This window comes from Agrilus planipennis, unplaced genomic scaffold (genome assembly GCF_000699045.2).
Source record: "Agrilus planipennis isolate EAB-ADULT unplaced genomic scaffold, Apla_2.0 scaffold21, whole genome shotgun sequence".
In the NCBI taxonomy this organism is placed as follows: Eukaryota; Metazoa; Arthropoda; class Insecta; order Coleoptera; family Buprestidae; genus Agrilus; species Agrilus planipennis.
In genome coordinates, this window is record NW_020439030.1 from 791,605 (window position 1) to 805,097 (window position 13,493).

Consider the following 13,493-nt stretch of genomic DNA (forward strand, 5'->3'; position numbering starts at 1 on the left):
TACACAGAATTAGATAGTACAGAATTCAAGAGAAAGCAATTAAGGGTAAAACCAGATATTAGTATGGGAGTGCATGCAGGTATGGTTGAAGTTGGATTTCCAGGTAAAAGTGATTGAAAGAACAATAGAGTTTAGATTGAAAGGAAACCAAAGTATTTACAAGATAAGAAGTTGAAAAGAATTGAAATAATATTTGAAGTGAAATAATATTCGAAATGAAATATTATTTGAAATGAAATATTATTTGAAATGGAAAAATTAGGAAAAATATTTACACACAAAAATAAAACAAAAAGAGTTATTTCGCCACAAAAACGTAAAAAACTTCTATTGAAGTTTTGGCTGTATGCGCTGTGGGATCAAAATGTTTTATTCTGACATACTGCTCAGGGGTTACAGTACGACATTAAAGACTTGAGTGCTTCATTCGCACCCGCTACTGATTGCAATGGGCGGACAGTTCCTCTGGACTACGCCAGAGATTAAGGCGGAAGGCCCTCTTCAGCTTCCTTTCAGGAATCGCAGAAATGGATGGGTGGCAGTTGGGCTGAGAAAGATGAGATGGACGAAATGAAGACAGGAAACAGTGAAAGATTATTTGTGGAATTTTACCTAAATGATTTAATAAAACTACAGAAAAAGCAGACGGACCCGAAATCGAACCGGTGTCTTCAAAAATCATTTGCATTCTCTTTGAGAACGTGCGAACTACTGACGTTCTACAGGGTCCTATCCATAAAATACGTCACTCAGAATTTCACCTCTTGGGACTCCTTTCCTCCCCTTTCGTTATATCCTGATCGACCCCCTAACAAGTATTAGGTACTTCGCAAAAACTGTTCCCCCCATAAACGATTTCTTTTGATTGAATATATCAATGAGAATTTGCCAAATTAAGAAAAACATTAACAAAAAATTCATGAATTGTAAACAACACATTTCCTTAGACTCCCTTTCCCCTCCTTCTTATATCTGGCCACGCTAAGCAATACCCCTCCCCGTATTTGCCAACGTATTTTATGAAAGACCCTGAAAATCTGAAAAACATTTGTTTTACGATTTTCATTCCTTAATTATTGTTAAATGATTCGTAATAAAAATTCTTGTAAGTTAAAAAATAGCTGAACTATTCTCATTTCAAAATCGCCCTTCCATTCTGCCCTTGTCCTGTATAATCTCGTCCTAATAGTAATAATACATTGACTTCTGTGACTTTATTCCAAGCATCGTTTTAGTTTCTTGTTACATCAGTATGATGGCGGGACATGTATCTTTTTCCCTTTGGTGACATCAGCACATCGGCGTTCCATATCCCATATGCACTCATCGGCGTGCTATTCTGTTCCTGCACCGGCAATTTCGCATAGACATTTATTTTTCATTTTTATTTAATAAGTAGAAAAATGCTGAGGTATTGGAAAGAATAGGAGAACAGAGGACTCTTTGGAAGTCAATAAGAAATAGGCGAGATAGGTTGGTAGGACACCTTATCAGTGAAGGTCTAGTCAGAGACATATTAGAGGCAGAAACAGGAGTTAGGAGAGGTAGAGGTAGACCTAGATTAGATTACTGTTCGCAAATAGTTAAGGATGTGGGCTGTTCTAGTTTTAGGGAAATGCGAAGTTTAGGTCAGGATAGGAAAGAGTGGAGGTACGTGTCCAACCAGTCTTAGGACTGACGACCTTATGATGATGATGATGAGAAGAATGCTGAGCATTCTGCAAATTCAACTGCAGGCAAATAGTCGCTTACATAACTAGCACATATTCAAAATCATCAATAATATATAATTATAAACTAATAAGTATGGAAATATAATATCATTAGTTTAGTGCTCTGTATACAACCATATTGATTTCTAACACCGTGTAACGTATTAATATCTTCTATCTTTTTATTTTTTAGTTTTCAATACATAAGTATTTCAAGAACCATTTCATGCGTCTTACTGCCAGGTATTTTGGCAAGTACCCATGATTTTTGCGACATTTCAAAGGTTAGTGCATTTTACGTGTTAAAAATAAACAACTTTGTTACGTATGTGTCGATTTATTGTACCTATTACGTGCAGCTATGATATATTGCATAAAAATAAAAACTACTCCTTTTCCTATTTCCTCGCAATCGCTATAATTTTATTTTTTTTCACTGTAATAACAGCGTCGTACGCAAAACTTGGCGAACGAAAGGATATTTTTATTTAAAGTAGATTAAAATTGGGTAAACGCAAGTTTGATAAACTTACCCCATTTACTGCCGTTAGTACCATTTTTTTTTTTCTTACGATGACACAAATAGTTATATAACGAGTCACTTTATGCAATTTATACTTTGTAAATATCAGTTATTATCAACCCGAAGTTGACGATCTTTAATTAGTAACTGCAGGGTCGTAAAATAATGAAGATAACAATGTACGTATTTTTAGGAAACATTTGATTATTTTATTTTATTTTTATTTTAAAGTTATCGATAGCACTTCCTCGACGACAGTCTGCATTCGATAAATTATTGAAAAAGTACCCGTCTTATTAATAAGTCGTAGATTACCGACGCTGTTTGACAACGAATTACATTGATAAGACGAATATTCTGAAAATAAAGTCCCGCGATTTAACTAGTTCTAAGTTACTCACTACATTTTTTTGCATTAACGCGAACAAGTTTGTTTTGAGTATAAGATCAAGGACGTGCAGCGCCAAATCAGAATTAACCGCAAAGAAAACGTTATAAATTGACTGTTTACCTCGTTACCTTATCGTTTCATTATGTAAAAATGTTTAAAAGCAATTTATTCGTATAAAAATTTTATAACAGAAATAATTATGGACTTTCGTTTTTATGTATCAATTTGAAGAATTTCGAACAAGTTCATACTCAAATAGGTGTTTATATATAGAGTAATTTGGAACCTATTTGTTCTATAAAATAAGAAAACAAGAAAAACTATTGCCGCCAAATAATTTAAAACTTTTAAATTTTGTACGGGTTAAATGAATTTATCTTTTTCAAAGGTAACATGTCTAATATGAAGTTAGCAGTAAACTCCTGTCACAAAGAAATCTATGATCAAATGTCAGTGCATAGTGTCAATCTGTCAATATTATCTATGATGTCAACCTATAAATGTCATTTTAGCATGTAATGTCATAACTCTTCCAAAGTGTTTCATTTAAACATAAATACGTTTGCAATTGTAAAAAATGGTAGAAACAGTGAGTGTATCAATTTCTGGCTTCGCTTTTTCTCTTCTTTTGTACGAGAACGTTAAATGTAATTACGATCAGGTAATAAAATGTAATCCAAATGTACGTTACAGTTTTTCTTATCAATGCTGTTCTTAGGAGGGTTTCTTATTGGGAGAAATTGCGGTAACAGAAAGAAGTAAAGTAACTGACGCAGATCAAGAAGTAGTAAGCATTGATAAAGTTATACGAATTAACTCAATTTTGCCTTGTCCGCAACAATGTAGCTTTTACAATCGAGCTGGAAAGGTTGACATTCAAAGACTTAATGAACTCTTAGGAGAAAACGCAACTAAAGTCGTGGCGTGGTATAAGTATAAAAAAATCAATGGTTTTAAGCTGACGTTGCGTGAAAAAATTATTCATAAACAGCTAGTGGATCTATTTGGTGATTTGTTTTCAATGTGCGTTTTAATGTGTGACAGTTCAGAAAATTTTTCAACACATTCCTTTTATCAAACTTTCATCAGGTATTATGATGGTTGTTATCAAGGAATTCCTTTACACATAGTCAATTTAAGCCAGAAAAATGATTGTTACAAAGTAGCTGAAACTCTGCCTGAAGAGTTTAATAAGATTGTCAGTTCTCTGAATATTGATTTAGAGACTTCTCAAGGACTAGTAGTTGTATCTAAAATACAAGAGGCCTTACAAAAGCACATTGACCATTTGGTTTTAAATTTAGATGAGTCTGAAAAAGAATTATTTGAGTTAGAGGAAGAAGTTAAACAACTCAAGCAGAATTTAATGTGGAAACGTCAATACAGTTGTAGTGTTGATAATCATTTGAACAGTGATTTAATTAATGGGACAGAAGAAAATATAAATAGTGATAATTCTTCAAATATCTTATCTCAAACAGTAACAAATATTTCTGAACAGAGAACTAAACATAAAGGTTCAAAGAGTGCTAAAAAGGATGTAAGCAATACCATAAAGAAAGACAGTGGTTGGATAAACATGGAAGCCAATATAACAACAAGATCAAGGAGTAGGACTTCAAAATAGTTTAGAATATAATGGCTCAATTTTAATAGGCCTTTTACAACTTACCTGTTCAACAGAATAACTAAAAAGAATTATTTCTCAATGTTTTCTAAAAAGTTGATTATAATTTTCTTAAGCTACCAATCTTAAGTGTTTTTAGAGCCTGTGTTTTTATACTTTTAAGAAGAAATCAATTGTAGAATTTTTTTTTTTAACATTTACATTTTGCTTAATTCTGATCCATATTTTTGTGAAAGTATGTATATAAAGTTATATATTCGGTGTTTTTAAATCCGTGTCTGCTTGGATAATAAATCTTTTTAAATCAATAATCTCTAATATAAAAAAAAAAACGTAATTTCAGGCATTGGCGTTACCATTTATGTACAAAGTTATTTTACAAATAAAATTTCAGTTAAGACAAATATATTTATACATTTATTTATAACGTTAAATCCTTCATTAATAAGCAAACGGTGTATTTACATATTCCTGAATATTTATATTTTCTAATGGATTATGGAAACATTGCTTACTTTGTATGTTGGGTTGTCTAATTTAGGAATTCGTTTTAGCCTTTTATCGGAATTAATTATTTAAATAAAGCCCAACGTGTTAAAGATGCCATCACTTCTGGATTTAAAATTAACATTCTAATACAAGACTATACCTATATTTAATCATTCATAATTACAATACCAAGATTTTAGTTTGTACTCTTCTAAAGTAGGTCTATTGGATTGTTCGAATGGCCCTTTATTTCCCAAATTGTGGTTGTGAGTTTTTTCATATGATCCAAAATCAGTGAAGGGGCTACTATTTTCAGATGAACGCTGTATAACTCGTAACATCGTACTTTATTAGGAGATAGTTTTGGGAAACAACTTTGCTTTAATTTGCTAAAAACGGAAAATTATTTATAAAAACATTATGAAGCAAAGGGAAAGTTTTTTATTACTAATAAAAGTCTCCATTGATTATTCCCGGTTTTGAAATTTTATTTATAGCTTCAGAAGCATTAACAGGTTTTAAGACCTCTCCAGTTACATCTTCAAACCACAGAAAATATGCGAATTTAAAGGTCAAATTTTTCCATAATAACGATAGGTAACCTTCTTGCAAGTGCTTTTGACAAAATTGGATCATTTGCCACACCTATAAAAAAAAGCAGGAATCTTATGTTCAGACATTTTTACTTCCCTGCACGTCATTCTATATACTAATGCTTGTTTATATATATAGCGTTATGAATAATTTCCCAAGCCAAACAGCATACTTCTTTTTTAAATTCCTCATTTGCATCGTCGTTGACGCTGATATCTAGACCGGGAGCCACAACACGATGACTGGTTCTGTCTATGTACACAAAGTGCACAAGTCCTGGGAATTGTTCTAAGTACTTAATTTTGTGTTAGGGAAAATATACAGACAAAACAGTAAAAGGCAATTATACATTATATACTATAAAAGGATATGATCCCAAAGAGAAATTTTTCAATGCTTTCACTCTGAACATGTCATTGAACGGCATCAATCTTTCTCTAACAACATCTGTAGCATCTTTTAAGGTTTTTTTGGTACTATTTACCAGATCGTAATCAAAACCTATGGCGTCAAACAGTTTTTTTAAAACATCCGCAAAATTACCGAGAGCTAATTCGGATTTCATAAAAGCTTCGTCCGACCCGTACTTTAAAAAATCATCATACGCTTTTTTAGTTGCTTTCCATCTGGACGTGATCATTTTATGGTTTATTTCAACCTTTTGTGCTTTTAAATTCTTAAGTTTAGTATTTAAAATGTTCACAGCTACCTCAAGATTATGCATAGCCAATTTCATCATTTCAAAATTCCTCTGATTTTGTAAATTTTGCAAGACATTTAGATGTATAAAAGTGTCATATGTGGCTATACAAGTGGAAGAAACGCGTGGCGATTCTATAAGGATTGTCAAGCAAATTTCTTCCGTAATGGGGATAAAGTGAACAACATGGGGCACACATGTGGGATCTGGCTTATATCCGGTCAGAAATACATAAAAGCTGTAGATATTTTCGAGCTCAGTTTGTGTGGATAAAGAACAACTGTTGCTGTTTTGTGAAAAACAAGACTCACTTAAACTCATTTGAGTTTCTGAGAGCATGGGAGGAGTTGTTAATTCTGTCTTTTTAGCGTTATTCAACAAAATTAATAGTAATAGGTCTGCAGAAGACAATTCACTTGCATTTTGACTAAAACAAAAAATGAAATTAAAATTAAGAAAATGTACTTTGAAACATTTTTAGTGAGATATGACATTATTAATGTGCCATACCTAGAATAGAGAGATAAGAGTTTATTTTGTACCAAAATTAAGGCATGGGCCTTGCGAAGCTTAATCTGTTCCACAGTGTCCTTAAGAATTACAAGAGTTGCAGAGCGTAGATCCGAATTTATGATGAGTTGCTCTACAGCTTCCAATTTAAGAGACTGATCAACATTGCTTATGTTTTCCCAACATTCTAACAAACTTCCAGCTAGCTTAGAATAATACGACTTATTTCTAAGTCTAAAAAGGATGTTTAAATTAATTTAAGTAAAAGTTAGATATTTATAAGTAACTTACAAATCAATGTTCATACAGCAAACAAACTTTACAATGCCTATGCACCATCTTTGCCATGTCTTTATACTGAAAATAGTATCTTTGCTAATAGCAACAAACAAATGCCCCATACACTAAAATTAAACCAGTTTTAAAGTGTTTATTAATCTGCAAGTATATATATGATTACAAATTATTATCTACATACTTCTTTAAATACCAATTTAATTCCTTCTCCACATTCAATTGAATCATATGTATTACTAAACTCACAGTTCATTACACGGTGGGAAGTAATTAAAGGTGAGAATATTTGTACTATAACATTTAGACTAACTTCCTCTTCATCTTCCATCTCTGCACACTGTAAAAAGTACTGTTGAGTATATATATTAGATATAACGTTCTTTTTACCTTTTCAGGCATCAAGCCTTGTGTTTTCGCATAGGTATTAATGTGATTTAAAAATCCCTTGTTGTATTTTAAAAATATTACATCATTTAAAGCATTAAAAATTAATATGCACTTCATATTAATTAATTATTATTAACTGATTATATAATAATCTTAATCGTGACTGTCTTAAGCTCTCGTATTTCATATTTTTTGCTGCTAATAGTTTTTTACCTGAAGTGGTTTGTATATGCTTAAATTTCATATTTATTTCTTTGTTCAAATATTTATAATAAATATATATACAGTATGATGGATCTATAGATTGTGAAACCTCGATCATAGAGTTGTGTGAATCTGGCACCCGATATAAATAATCTGTTAATTCACAATGAACCATAAATTGTGCGTCGTTTGCGGGTTCTAAATATGTATACAGCGTAATTATGCGTCTATTGGTTGTGTTAAAAAGAAGAAAACGTGTTTCCGGCGCAGAGGTTTGACGCCAAATGTTCTGCATCATTTGTGCATAATACCAATTAAATTTGCGGCGTAATAGATGATTCTATGAATTTTATGCACCTATGAAAGAAGACACGCGTCACCGCCATTTTAAAAGTAAGAATTTTACAATTTTACTTGCTTTTTTGTATTTTTATTCTATTTCATTATATATTTACTTCATACAATAGTTAATTTGTTATTTCTACAGATTCCATCAAAGATAAATGAGAGAGAAGATTGAAGTTTATTTTTGATGCTACTGAAAAAGCAAGTCGTCTCCTATGGTGTTTTATCTGTTAAGTTATCATCTTGGAGACTTACAGTTAATTAAGGTGAGCATACATACTATATTATATATGTAGGGTATTAATTGATATTAACAAAAAAAGGGTTGAACATTAACTAGGGAAGCTAAAGAAATTGTATTTGAATACTTTTTCATTGATTTCATTTTATAGGAACACTAGAAAACTCCAGATGCCATTAAATTAAGGAGCATTCGTTGTATCAGTCCTCATTTGCTCCACAAAATAAATGTGTACTTAAAGTCCTAAAGAAAGCATGGAAGTGTCTTTTTTCCATTGGGAATGAAGACAGTGTGCTGTTGCTGTAGGAAGGATTCATGACAGTAAATTTGTAAATAACTATCAATTAGACATAGTAAATGAGATTCCAGAAACTTCGTATCTCTTAGACATTTGTAACTTGCTTCAATAGACAACTTTTAAACAATGTGTTTTAGAAAGTGGTAATTAATTACTTTTTCTTGTCCGTTTCTATAGATTGTCTAACGAACAAATGAGAAGAAAAATTGCAGTTAATTTTGATGCTGTAGAAACAACCGTTGCTTTTGGGGCATTGGTTGTCTCAGTCATCAAGTGGCTGTGCCTATGGTCCTAAAAAAAGCATGAAAACGCCATTTTTCCATTGAGAACGGAGACAGTGTGCTGTTGCTGAAGAAAGGATTTATGACAATGAACTGGTAAGTAACAGTATCAATTAAAAATAGTAAGTGAGCTCCCAGAAACTTCAATTTCTTAGACATTTGTAACTTGCCTCAATTGACAACTTTTAAACATTTCTGCTTAACATACTTGCTTTAAAAGTGGTAATTGATTACTTTTTTGCCCGTTTATATAGATTGTCATAACAAATTAGAAGGAATTGGTGCTACTTCATGTTTTTATCTTGCAACATTATGCAGTTAGTTTTGGCCCTGAGAATGGGAGGCAAATGGAAATTAATTTGGAAGCCACTGAAACAAGAAATTGTCTGCAGTGATATCCCTCCTAGATTTGTTTTGCTCTGCTCATGATACTGGTAGACTTTGGAACGCTACTTTCTACAGATAGTCGAGGTGAGAAAACAAGACATAATTAATATTAATTGCTCTTTATTAATCTATAGTGGCATTTCTTTTAAACTGTTATCAATTGGCCAGAGGATAGGTTGATGTTGTGGCGTATGTATAGTATTTTAAATATCTATAGTCCACAGCACCTATGGTATGTCGCTTAACGTTTATCTATTGTTGACAGTTTAAATTGACTTGTGCATCTGTGGATTTTTAATAAATTAATGTTATGTGCGTCTATGATTGTTTCACATTTATATGTCATTTAGTTTGTCATGTAAACTTGACGCTTGTCGCCATTTTACAATTCAGCTTTTTTACTTGGTTTTTGATGCGTGTTTCTAGGTGTGTTTAATCTCTTCCTTAATTAATCGTGTAATTAATATGTTTTTTGCCCATTTCTACAGATCGTTCAACAAATGAGGGAGTTAAAGTTCATTTTGGTCGTACTGAAACAACCATTATCTACATGGGTGTGGTCTTTGGTGAACTACATCCTTGATTTGCTATTTTCGTCTTCGCTTTGCATCAGTATGCAGTTAGTTTTGAACTGATGAGTGAGAAGCAACTGGATATTTATTTGAATTCCGCTGAAATAAGAAACTTTCTGCATTGGAATTATTCCTGGATATGGTTTGCTTTTCACACCTGCAAACTTTGAAACATTACAGTCTAGAGTTAATTAAGGTGAGAATACTTCATATAATTAATTTTAATTGCTCTTTATTAATCTACAGTGGCATTTCTTTTAAACTCTTATTTATTGGCCGTAGTATAGATTGAGGTTGTGGCGTATGTATAGTATTTTAAATATCTGTAGTTCACAGCATCTATGGTATGTCGTTTAACGTTTATCTACTGTTTACAGTTTTAATTGACTTAAGCATCTGTGGAGTTTTAATAATTATCTATGGTCTACATTAAAAATTAATGCTATATGCATCTATGATTAGTTCACATTTATATGTCATATTTAGTCTGTCATGTAAACTTGACGCATGTCACCATTTTATAGTTCCGCTGTTATACTTGGTTTTCGATGCGAGTTTTTAAATGTGTTTGATCTCTTCCTTATTTAATGGTGTGATTAATATGTTTTTTCCCCATTTTTACAGATTGTTCAACAAATGAGAGGGAGTTGAAGTTTATTTTGGTCATACTGAAACAACCATTATCTACATGGGTGTGGTCTTTGGTAAACTATATTCTTAATCTGCTGTTTTCGTCTTCGCTTTGCATCATGATGCAGTTAGTTTTGAACTGATGAGTGAGAAGCAACTGAATATTTACTTGAATTCCATTGAAATAAGAAACTTCCTGCATTGGCATTATTCCTGGATTTGGTTTGCTTTTCACAGCCGCAAACTTTGAAACATTACAGTCTAGAGTTAATTGAGGTGAGAATACTTCATATAATTAATTTTAATTGCTCTATTAATCTATAGTGGCATTTCTTTTAAATTCTTGTCTATTGGCCGTAGTATAGATTGAAGTTGTGGCCTATGTATAGATTTTAAATATGTGTAGTTCACAGAATTTATGGTATGTCGTTTAACGTTTATCTACTGTTTACAGTTTTAATTGACTTGAGCATCTGTGGAGTTTTAATAATTATCTATGGTCTACATTATAAATTAATGCTATATGCATCTATGATTAGTTCACATTTATATGTCATATTTAGTCTGTCATGTAAACTTGACGCNGCTTTGATATTTTCACCTTGCAACATTATGCAGTTAATTTTGGTCCTGAGTATTGGAGGTCATCGGAAATTAATTTGGTTTGCTCAACATACTGATGAACTTTAGAATGCTACTTTTTAAGGTTAACTGAGGTGAAAGTACATAAGATTATCAATATTAATCGCTCTTTATTACACTGTTATGGCATTTCTTTTAACAATTATATATTCTCCACAGTATAAATTGACACGCCTCTATGTTATTTACATTAGTTTAACCAAGTATTACGCACATTATTTACTAAGGATGCTAAAATACTGTATCATTTTACAGGAACATTGGAAGAACTCCAGATTCTGTTAAATTATGGGGAATTGGTTGTCTCAGTCGTCAATTGCTTTAGAAAGTAGCTGTATCTATGGTCTTAAAAAAAAGCATGAAAACGTGTGTTCAGTGTGCTGTTGCTAAAGAAAGGATTTATGACATTGAACTGGTATGTAACAGTATCATTTAAAAATAGTAAATGAGGTCCCAGAAACTTCAATTTCTTAGACATTTGTAACTTGTCTCAATAGACAACTTTTAAACAACATTTCAGCAGAATTAATATGGAACTGATCTTTTGATTAGTGTGAATGTTACTGATTTACTTGCTTTAAAAGTGGTAATTGATTACTTTTTTTGTCCGTTTCTATAGATTGTCGTAACAAATTAGAAGATATTGATGCTACTGAAACAACCGATGCTTTTGATGTTTTCATCTTCCAACATTATGCAGTTAGTTTTGGGCCTGAGAATGGGAGGTAAATGGAAATTAATTTGGAAGCCACTGAAACAACAAATTGTCTGCAGTGATATCCCTCCTATATTTGTTTTGCTCTGCTTATGATACTGATAGACTTTGGAACGCTACTTTCTACAGGTAGTCAAGGTGAGAAAACAACACATAATTAATATTAATTGCTCTTTATTAATCTATAGTGGCATTTCTTTTAAACTGTTATCTATTGGCCAGAGTATAGATTCACGTTGTGGAGTATGTATAGTATTTTAAATATCTATAGTCCACAGCACCTATGGTATGTCTTTAACGTTTATCTATTGTTTACAGTTTAAATTGACTGGTGCATCTGTGGAATTGTAATAAATTAATGTTATGTGCGTCTATGATTGTTTCACATTTATGTCATATTTAGTCTGTCAGGTAAACTTGGTGCTTGTCGCTATTTTATAATTCAGTTGTTTTACGTGTTTTTTGATGCGTATTTTTAGGTGTGTTTAATCTCGTCCTTAATTAATCATGTAATTAATATGTTTTTTGTCTATTTCTACAGATCTTTCAACAAAGAGGGAGTTAAGGTTCATTTTGGTCGTACTGAAACAACCATTGTCTACATGGGTGTGGTCTTTGGTGAACTATATTCTTGAGTTGCTGTTTTCGTCTTCGCTTTGCATCATTATGCAGTTAGTTTTGAACTGATGAGTTAGAACAACTGGATATTTATTGAATTCCACTGGAATAAGGAATTTTCTGCATTGGCATTATTCCTGGGCTTGGTTTGCTTTTCACACCTGCAAACTTTGGAACATTACAGTCTACAGTTAATTAAGGTAAGAATACTTGATATAATTAATTTTAATTGTTCTTTATTAATCTATAGTGGCTCTTTTTTTAAAACTCTTATCTATTAGCCGGAGTATAGATTCAGGTTGTGGCGCATGTATAGTATTTTAAATATCTATAGTCTATAGCATCTATGGTATGTCGTTTAACGTTTATCTACTGTTTACCCTTTTCAATTGACTTGAGCATCTGTGGAGTTTTAATAATTGTCTATGGTCTACATTATAAATTAATGCTATGCGCATCTATGATTAGTTCACATTTATATGTCATATTTAGTCTGTCATCTAAACTTGACGCGTGTCACCATTTTATAGTTGCGCTGTTATACTTGGTTTTTGATGGGTGTTTTTAAGTGTGTTTGATCTATTCCTTATTTAATAGTGTGATTAATATGTTTTTTTTTTTCCCCTTTCTACAGATTGTTCAACAAATGAAAGGAAGTTGAAGTTCATTTTGGTCGTACTCAAACCATTGTCTACATGGGTGTGGTCTTTGGTGAACTATATTCTTGATTTGCTGTTTTCGTCTTCGCTTTGCATCATTATGCTGTTAGTTTTTAACTGATGAGTGAGAAGCAACTGGATATTTATTTGATTTCCACTGGAATAAGGAATTTTCTGCATTGGCATTATTCCTGGATTTTGTTTGCTTTTCACACCTGCAAACTTGGAACATTACAGTCTACAGTTAATGAAGGTGGGAATACTTGATAAGTGCTATAACATTTAGACTAACTTCCTCTTCATCTTCCATCTCTGCACACTGTAAAAAGTACTGTTGAGTATATATATTAGATATAACGTTCTTTTTACCTTTTCAGGCATCAAGCCTTGTGTTTTCGCATAGGTATTAATGTGATTTAAAAATCCCTTGTTGTATTTTAAAAATATTACATCATTTAAAGCATTAAAAATTAATATGCACTTCATATTAATTAATTATTATTAACTGATTATATAATAATCTTAATCGTGACTGTCTTAAGCTCTCGTATTTCATATTTTTTGCTGCTAATAGTTTTTTACCTGAAGTGGTTTGTATATGCTTAAATTTCATATTTATTTCTTTGTTCAAATATTTATAAAAAATATATATACAGTATGATGGATCTATA

At 31.8% G+C, this 13,493-nt stretch overlaps 3 protein-coding genes and 2 long non-coding RNA genes across 9 annotated transcripts in view; 3 read left to right on the forward strand and 2 right to left on the reverse strand.

Annotated features, from left to right (window-relative positions):
- LOC108740613 (cysteine-rich hydrophobic domain-containing protein 1-like) overlaps positions 1–2,771 on the reverse strand; it is a 41,951-nt gene extending 39,180 nt beyond the window's left edge. For 2 of the 3 annotated variants that reach the window (XM_025976546.1, XM_025976544.1), the window contains exon 1: positions 2,246–2,771. In XM_025976546.1, coding sequence (XP_025832331.1) covers positions 2,246–2,250 — 5 coding nt within the window. In that variant the 5' untranslated portion in view covers positions 2,251–2,771. The remainder of the gene's footprint in view (positions 1–2,245) is intronic. The other variant, XM_025976547.1, reaches the window with a different exon arrangement.
- Positions 2,772–3,056: 285 nt separating this feature from the next.
- Positions 3,057–4,550, forward strand: LOC108740604 (BRISC complex subunit FAM175B-like). Its single transcript, XM_018474977.2, has 2 exons — positions 3,057–3,287; positions 3,345–4,550. The coding sequence occupies exons 1-2, from the start codon at positions 3,204–3,206 to the stop codon at positions 4,251–4,253; spliced, it is 993 nt and encodes a 330-aa protein (XP_018330479.1). The 5' UTR covers positions 3,057–3,203; the 3' UTR covers positions 4,254–4,550.
- A 339-nt stretch (positions 4,551–4,889) lies between these two features.
- Positions 4,890–7,461, reverse strand: LOC108740580 (Hermansky-Pudlak syndrome 1 protein homolog). The gene is made up of 8 exons (XM_018474945.2): positions 7,231–7,461; positions 7,025–7,180; positions 6,838–6,950; positions 6,547–6,780; positions 5,708–6,463; positions 5,509–5,632; positions 5,191–5,387; positions 4,890–5,131 (listed from the first exon to the last, which is right to left on the reverse strand). The coding sequence occupies exons 1-8, from the start codon at positions 7,345–7,347 to the stop codon at positions 4,954–4,956; spliced, it is 1,875 nt and encodes a 624-aa protein (XP_018330447.1). The 5' UTR covers positions 7,348–7,461; the 3' UTR covers positions 4,890–4,953.
- A 265-nt stretch (positions 7,462–7,726) lies between these two features.
- Positions 7,727–13,085, forward strand: LOC108740627. Of its 3 annotated transcripts, none has more exons than XR_003231509.1 (8): positions 7,731–7,827; positions 7,922–8,045; positions 8,172–8,341; positions 8,496–8,695; positions 8,854–9,070; positions 9,475–9,754; positions 10,183–10,464; positions 12,798–13,085. It is a non-coding gene; the product is annotated as an uncharacterized LOC108740627 (long non-coding RNA). The 3 variants fall into 3 exon arrangements; XR_003231508.1 differs by having other exon boundaries at positions 7,732–7,827; positions 8,172–8,349; XR_003231507.1 differs by having other exon boundaries at positions 7,727–7,827; positions 8,172–8,695.
- On the forward strand, positions 10,780–12,116 carry LOC108732841. The gene is made up of 3 exons (XR_003231510.1): positions 10,780–11,245; positions 11,450–11,683; positions 12,087–12,116. It is a non-coding gene; the product is annotated as an uncharacterized LOC108732841 (long non-coding RNA).
- Positions 13,086–13,493: the final 408 nt, after the last annotated feature.